General features: G+C 45.7%; 1 protein-coding gene across 34 annotated transcripts in view; it reads right to left on the bottom strand.

The window, feature by feature from the left end:
* Positions 1–208: 208 nt before the first annotated feature.
* The window catches only part of Celf4 (CUGBP Elav-like family member 4), a 265,499-nt gene continuing 257,279 nt past the window's right edge, over positions 209–8,428 (bottom strand). For 26 of the 34 annotated variants that reach the window (XM_090353191.1, XM_090353190.1, XM_090353201.1 and 23 more), the window contains one exon: positions 209–1,049. Coding sequence is in view for 12 of the 34 variants with exons in the window: in XM_090353188.1 (XP_090209314.1) it covers positions 1,023–1,049 (27 nt within the window). In the remaining 22 variants the exon portion in view is untranslated. Of the gene's footprint in view, positions 1,050–3,079; positions 3,165–8,428 lie in introns of all 34 variants that reach the window. The other 8 variants (XM_090353186.1, XM_090353187.1, XM_090353195.1 and 5 more) reach the window with 1 other exon arrangement.

The following is an 8,428-nucleotide window of genomic DNA, read 5'->3' as shown; positions in this document are numbered from 1 at the left end:
TAATTTTTTTTTCTATTATATAGGTATTTTTAAACTTTTCCATTTTTTTAAAATTCTGTACAACTATTATGATTTTTTTAAGGGGAGGGGGGAAAGAGTTAGAAGCATTTACAGACTTTTCACAACAATTACCTTGTCTTGGAAGTCCCTTGTTCCCCTCCTTGTTTTCTCACACTTCATGGTTAACGAGTTTTAATGTTTTTGTTTGTTGTTGTTGTTGTTGTTCCTTTCCCCCCAAATATCCACCAATCTGTTTGTCTCAACAGCTCTATCCAGACATATAATACAGAAAACCATAGGAAAGTGTCATAGACTTCAATGAGGGTAATCAAAGCGCCTCTCAAAGTATCAAAGAACTATTATCTTGCTGTTTTAAAAGCATTGAAGCATTATTTTTTCTTTTTTTGTTTTTTTTTGTATTTTTAAAATTTTTATTACTTTTTTTTTTTGTCATAGAATCGCTCTAAGCTGTTTCAAGAACAGCAGGAGGCAGGAAGGAGGTAGTTCTCCGTTCCCCTCTATTGGACTAGAGCTACACATCTGCAATAAAAAGTTTGGTCCTTTGGTCCCTAAATAGCTAAAGGAATGACAGATAGAGATGCTCAATGCGGCCTGCCAGCCGCCCTCTGGGGACCAGGCCCCAGCTCTGCGCCTGCCCCCGACTACCTCAGGCGCCCATGGGCTGAAAATGCCCCATGACTGGTCAGCAGCAGCGTCTCCTCCCAAGTGCCCAGCCCTTCAGCCTCCCCATCCAGTCTTGTTAGTTTGTGTTAAAGTTGCCTTTTTTTTTTTTTGTAGATTTCCCCCCCTCATTTTTCTTCCTCATCATCTTCTTTAAGTCATGTATATTTTCCCCCGAACGCGTGCCCTCTGAACTCCATAGACGCTATACTTTCCTTGAAGAAATTTTACAGTCTCACAGAGAGTCTGGAGTCTTCAGCTTGATTGATATTGGCTGATATGTCAAAGGTGTCATCCAACAGTTCTCATTTATAAATAGAGAGAGAGAGAGGTTTGTTTTTTTAATGTAGCCCGTTCAGCATCCTGCCCTAAAATGAAGAAAATCAGGGCTGATTAAGCCAAAAAGGAACACATAAAATGCATCCAACCACCAATAGGAACCTGCCTCAGGGTAGGATGGGAACTCTGGGGGATGGTGGGAAGGAAGGAGGAGAGACCAGTATGAGAATTAGTCATGATCATGATACAGTCAAAAGAAATTCGCTCTTCTATTTAAAGTGAGAAACCACTGGGTGGCCTAATGATGATGGTTGGTCATGGCTATAGTTTAGTTGGTGAGAGAGCTCTCAACTTGTATGTCTTTAGAGTGTGAATTGAGGGACAGCTAGAACTAAGGGAAGAATTTGGGGGAGGGGGGTGTGAATTAATAATTAAGATGTCCTCGAGGGATCTAGCCCAGATACTATATGTATACAGAAGCCTAGCAAACAAGATAGCAAAAATCTAGCCGCCCACTCACCCCTCCCCCAGCTTGAGGAAAAGAAGGAAGACAGAGCCATAAGTTGAATTTTGCAGAATCCTTGCCCAGTTTCCAGCCAACCACTTCATTTCCAAGGTCAGTAACTATTTGCGAGGCTGTGTATATATATGTATATCTGGATATATGTGTAGACTATTCACCTGCACATATGTGGATATACATGGGTATGTGTGTATGCATATGCACATAATACACACATACACACATACATAATACTTTTCTCATACATGCCAGGGAATTTAGAGGAAATTCAGAACTTCCAGGGAATGGATGGGACCAATCTAAAAAAAGGTCAGAGCAGATTTAATTATCAAACTAAAATCAATTAACTCAGTTCTTGTTTTTGTTTTGAATGGTGTTTCTTTTTTTGTTTTGTTTTGTTTTGTTTGGCTTTAAAGGAAGAAAATCATGATCTGACTAGAATCAGAAGGCGAATGCTTCATCATTGTGAGTTAACAAATGAGACTCATCTCCATTCTAGCAAGCAGCTTCCACTTATACATGAGGTGACTTGTTACATCAAGAAAGTTAAAACTGCAAAGCCCCCAGTTGAGGGGGACAACGTCATGCGTATATCAATCCATGCTGGCAGGTTTTTCACACTGTTGATTCAACAAACAGCAAACCGTACACAGCAGTCTAAACAATTACAACACCAAATAAAATAATAAGAAAATTAAAAAAGAAAAACACTTGTCAAGGACCCTTTTTCAGTTGTAAACAAAAAGGTGCATTTTTGCTTTTGTCACTAGTATTCCTTCCGGACCAACCAAAAAAGCCCTCCCAAGTTCCCAGTCCCCTTTGTCCCCACCCCACATTGAATTTAGCAGAAGTGGCTACAATACAAACCTTAAAACAATTGTTTACAGGGCTCTGTTTCAGAGGCCTCTGGCTTTGGACTCTACTGTTTTTTTTTTTTTTCTTTTTTTGGCATTGATTTTTTTAAAAAAATCATTTTTGTTACCATAAACGTTTTAGTTTTGGTTTTCGTATTTTCTTTTGAAGTGAGATTTAAAATAGCCTAACTGGAAAAAGACCAGACCTAGGAAGGTGTCAATTGAAAAAGGCCCCCAAATTTCTAGAAAAAAATAAAATCACAATATTTTCAAGTGCAAGTAAATCAACCACGCATAGATATTTTAAGATGTTTTCCTTATTTTTTAAAAAAATGAAACTGGTTTGCATAAATGATCCCATATTTTATAATTCAGGAATTCATCTTTATTTTTACTAAATTTTTTGTTCTTTTGGTTTTGGTTTTTTTTTTCTCTATGTGACATCTAGAGAAGCATAAAAAAACGCTGAACAAGAAAAACCAAACAACAGAAAGTAAAACCACTGCAAGCACCAAGAACGAAACGAAAATGAGCACAGCAAAAAATCGTGGCAGCACAAAAGTCAAGAAAATGCACGTGTGATCATGACTGGCCAATCATCAACGGATACGACATCCAAGAAAAACGCTCCAATCACAGCACCTCCACGAAACTTGACGGCAAGTGTCATGCAACCGATTCTTAGCCTTGTTACATGACGCCATCATGTCACACTGTGAACTTTGAGTTGATTTGAACTTACGGATGGGGGACTTTTCTCCACTCTCATGTGATTACGTGAACTTTATTCCTAGCTCAGCGCGAGACTGTGGTGGATTTGACTGGCCCTGGTTGGGTTGTTGGAATTTGATTGAATGACAAAAGAAGAAAAGATTTATATATATATATTTATATATGTAGAGAGAGAGAGAGAGAAAGAGGACAAGAGAGTGTGGGTGGGGGGGGAGACAAGGGAGGGGTGGGAGGGACTGGGAGTGTGGGGACAGAAGAGGGGTTAAGGGTGAAGAAGGGCAAGGAAGAAGTTAAAACAAAATTAAAAGGAAAAAATATTTATACAGCACCAGACCACAGCATCAATCCAAAAGCTTGGATGAGAGAACAGCAGTCAAATCATAAGGGAACTGAAAAAAACTCAAAGGATGGAAGAAGCCAGCAGACAGACAACATGGGCACATCAACACACACACACACATACACACATACACACACACGGCTGTTTATGCAGACACATGACACACTGTGAACAGGAGCAGAGCCTCACACAGGGGCCCTCCGGGCTTCCATCATGCGCTGGGAAGAGGAGGGGGCATGGCAGTTGGGTGAGTGAGCCAGGAAAAAAAATCAAAACAGCCCCTCAAGCCACCATGGCTGGCAAATGGATCTCAGGGAGCAAGCTCACTATGGTAACACCCTTAATTCTTTCTCCCCAGGTTTCCAAGCTCTTCTCACCTCCTGCTTGCTGTGGCCACAGCCTGAGGACCTGGCAGGGGTGCCTGCTGGGTGGCCCTTATTGGATAGACAGATCATAAGCTGGCTAAGGGGAGAGATTCCACTGCAGCTTGTCCCTCCTAGCTGTGCATCCCACCTGCCCTCAGCCTAGGGACGGATGTCCCCAGAAGGCACAAACACCCCAAGACACGCTCAGATTTTATTATCCTCCACCTTCCCCAGGTTCCTACTTCTTAGAACCTTCAGGAAATGAATGTTTGCATTCCTTTTGAGATTTAGAATAAATGACACTAACATTCTTGGCATTTCTGCACACATGCTGGGGCACTGCTGATTTCCTTTCATGACTCCCTCACGTGCTTTGTTTTGCTCCCCAGGTGTCGAAACTGACACTGGTTCTGGGTCTATGAAACCTTGCAAAGGCTTCACAGAAGAGCCATAAAAGAGCCACTGCAGGATGCTCCCACCAGAGGGCAGTGCGGTAACCCAGCATCTCCAGCTCCTGCTTTTCTCCCTGGGCCTCTGCTGACCCTCCTCCTCTGCAGTCCTCTTCTACCCCAGTAGCAACAGCTCTGTAGACTAACCTGTTTCCCCAGCTGCTGGGCCCTGACCTCTGCTGCAGGAGGCCTCATGCTGGGGAATGAACTTCCTTCTCCCCAGTTTTGGGTTACATTCTCTCCCACTCCCCATTCCCTAGTCCTGTGTTCTGCCCTCTGGTTATCTGTGAACTTGCTCTCCATCTCATGCTCCTCCAAAGCCTGTGTGCCTTTGGTTTAATCTGTGGTTTCCAGTCCCATGGGTCTGTACATGCTGTGGTCTGTCAGGGGATTTTCCTCCCCTTGGGAAGAAGAAAGGGAACCCTTGGATTGCATGCTGTCACAGTGGATAAATTGTGTAATAGCTGAACCCCATGACCAGCCTCCAGCTCAGCTTTTACAGAGGTTTTGTCCAGCCTCCTTCCTTTCTTTCCTCCCCAGCCCCTTGCCCTGCCTTGCCACCCAAGCTGGTTTCTGTACTCCCCAACCATCAGCTCCCTTTCAGATCTCATGCCTACCAAGTCCCAAATGTCCTTCCCCTCTGCATTGCCAATCTTCACAGAAGCTGCCAGGCTCACCCAAGATGCCTGGTTGCCATGTACCTTAGGCATGAGAGGAAGCCTAAGAACTAAGGACTGTATTGCCATCAGGTGTCAGCTCTGGCAACTGCAATGAAAGGTCATCCTGGGGATTTTCTTCCTCCTCCTCCTCCTTCTCCACACCGCATCATGGTTATGCCCTTATTTCCCACTGTGCTTGCTCTTTCTCTTCTTTCTCCTCCTCCTCTAGCTTTTAGCTCAATTTCCCTACATGCCAAGCACTGTTCTAGGCACAGGGACTCAAATGTGGATACACACAGCCTTCCTTCCTAAAGCTCAATTCGTACACACTTCCTCACACACATTTCACACACAATGAAGCCTCCAGTGCATCCATCCCACAAGGACCCTGCCGGCATGTGTGCCCCCCCCTCTCTCCACCCCCTCCATACATACATACATACATACATACATACACATACGCGCACGCACACACACACACACACGCGGCCATCTTCCTTTAGGCCAGCTGAACTTCTGTCTACAGGAACTTAACCTAGCCATTGTCTGTTGCACCTCACTGACCAGCATAGGGAAGCTCAGATCACATCTTAGAAGCTCAGACTCACTAAATGAGCCAAGATGAATTGATTCAAGACAGAGGGCTCACTGCCAAGACAGTCTCTTAGCTGGGCAGGGCCAGGTAGGCCTGTTCTGCCTGCTGCCTGTGGATCTGGTCATGTTCTACTTTTTATTTGCCCACTCTTTCTCTCCTGTTTCCTTCCTTCCTTTCCTTGGAGAAACTCTCATCCAGAGGAGTGGAGGCAGAAGAGAAGGGAGGAAACAAGTGAGGAAGGAGAGCTTCACTAACTCCAGCCCCAATCCCTCTTCAGCTATGATTTAAGTCTGTGGAACTGACCCCAACTCTGCTCCCCACGATTAGCATGTCTAGACCCCTCTCCTTCCCTAGTTACTCCACGAGGTTTTAACTCAATCTTGGACACCAAAACTGCTGTGTCTTCTACCTTTACCATTGCTGCTTCCCTTCTATCCCTGCTCAGACTTCCCTGGCTTTGTGAGAATGTGACACCAACTGAGGCCTCAGTCATTTATAAGCACTCTTCATTAGCTTGTAACAGAAAAGCAGTCTTTCTGCTGCTTTTTTTTGTTACCATTTCCTCCCTAGTTGGCAGCCCAAGAAGGGCCACTTCTCACTACAGTCCCAGAGTGTGCCTGACAAGTCCCCATCCCCTCTTAGCCCCCTTCTGCAACCACAGCTTCCTAAGCCTTAGGTTGGTAAGTTGAAGAAAGCACTGGTTAAGTGCTGCCTAAGCAAAACTCATAGGAGTTATGTCACATCATAGTTTTAAAAGACTGGTTAGTAGGGAAGAGGCTGTCAGATGCTGACTCTGGAGAAGTGAGGCGTCAGACATTTCCTCTCTGAAATTCAGGACACAGTAGTGTAGGAGAGTTTGGATGATGTGGGGGAGATGGGGCTTCTCATTCTAACTTGAAGGGAACTGGGCTTCCTGCTTTCAAAATTTGGCTCTACCACTCACTAGCTGAGAGATAAGTCACTCGATCCTTCTAGGCTCTTTGTAAAATGGGAATGCTTCCACAGGCTGTTCACAGATGGATAGTTATGTCTTCACAACTGTTGCCTGTCAGAGCAGTGCTAGGGCTGGTGCTAAGTGAGTGCCCGATAGAGGTCTGTAGTTCTTCTCTTTTTGGCCTCCGAATTACATAGTATTAGAACCTGCTCTGCCTTTTAAGCTACTCCCTCCCAAGCCTTCATCCCATTTCTGAGTACCAGCTGAATCTACCCCAGATGCTACTTCGTATCTTCTATTCCAATCAATACAACCACAATCCTTGGGCCTTCATCTGGGAATTGCTCTGACTTAAAGAGGTTCAGCTGTTGCTTGGGCCATGGAGGCAAAGATATCAGAGCTACTATCAAGAACAGTTACTGGGGCCCCTGGGATTCTCCTGCTATGTGCTTCTTTAAATCTTCTGACTTCAACACTGTTGTTGCATTAATAAGGAAGTGGAAGTCCAGAGCGGGAGGCATTTTGGCTCAGGTCATACAAGGAAAGGAGCTGACTTATGCAGAAAGAGCTGTGTGATGGAAACATCCCTCTCCTTCTATGGACATGCTGGCTGCTTTCTGGTGACTGTGTTCACAGAGCTAGAAGCTCCATAGTACTTCTACCCAGCTTTGCATCCCCAGCACTGAGCCACAGGGCTGGTGGCACAGAAGGTGCCAGAACTCTGAACCAACATGAGTGTTTGTATCTTCCCCCAAGAAGTGGGAAATTAGAAAACCAGAGTCCCGTTTTGCCCCCCCCAAGGCTTACAAAATAGCAGTCCTTGAGGCTGGTGAGGGCTGCTTCTTCTGAGTGAATGGAGAGCCGGCCTTTCCCCGATGTCTCAGTGAGGGGAGGGAAGGGTTTACAGGGAGACCCAAGATGCTGAAGACTCCATGTCTCTAGTTGCGTTTCTAACTCACACGCTTGATCTTTCTCCCAGGTCCTCGCTCTTCCAGACACTTGGGCCAAAAGCTAAGAGTCATCCTAGACTCCTCTTTCCCTTGTACCCTTTCTAATTCATTTGAGTTCATTCAGGGAATCCCCAGCATCCGTGCCTTCAAAGCACATCTAAGACATCTGATCTTTACTACCCACGGCCTGCTGTCTCACTGAGAGATGAATGCTGTAGCTCTTTGCTTCAGACTTCACAGGCCAGTATCAACACAATGTTCAGAGCAAGCCCACAAAAAGCATGCTTCTATTAGAAATTTCCCATGTCTAATCCTGCTTTGGGAGACTGGAGTCCATACACAGCCCGTGGCACCCAAACCCTCCTCTGTCGCTCGGTGTTCCTCCTCCATCCAACCCAGGTGTCCTACACCGCTCTCTCAACCCAAACTGCCCTCCATCAACTCAGCCCACTGCTGCTCAGGGGACTCACTGCTCACCAATCCCTTCATCATCTCCTCAAGTCTTTGCTCAAACTTCAATCTATCTCTCAGTGAGGCTGGCCATGAGGGCTCTCCCTGATGTAACTGTAGCCAACACTCCTCTAACATACTAGGTAGTTGATGTTCTGCCTCCTGCCTCTCAGTGTTGGTCATTGCTGGGTTTGGGGGACCCACTAGTACTGGAGGCACAATATGGCTGAATAAACAAGCAAGAAGAGCCCAAAGGTGGCCTTCACACCTACTCTGACATCTTTTTCCACTCCTTTCACGGGAAGCTATGCCCACCGCACTTGGTTTGACTAGGAGTGTCTGGCTTCCTGAGAAGCCAGGATCGGCTATTCATTGTGACCCACTACCAGGGGCCGGTGAGGGATCCCAGGGCTAGGCCAAAACCTCACCCTAGCTTTTGTCCAGTCTGCTGTGTCCAAAAATCCTGCCTCTCCTGTCCTGGCTGACCTATGGAAATCTGGAGGGAGAGACCCTCCTGGAAGAGGTGGAGAAGGCCAGAGAGTCTGATGGGAGGAGGCTCCAACCTGTAACTGACCCCCCGCTGCCAGGGCCTGAGCTTGCCTTCTCCTTTCCATGCC

Source organism: Megascapheus bottae, chromosome 19 (assembly GCF_031878675.1).
Source record: "Megascapheus bottae isolate mThoBot1 chromosome 19, mThoBot2.hap1, whole genome shotgun sequence".
Classification (NCBI taxonomy): domain Eukaryota; kingdom Metazoa; phylum Chordata; class Mammalia; order Rodentia; family Geomyidae; genus Megascapheus; species Megascapheus bottae.
Note: the sequence above shows the minus strand (reverse complement) of the source record. Positions and strands in the feature narration are given on the sequence as shown.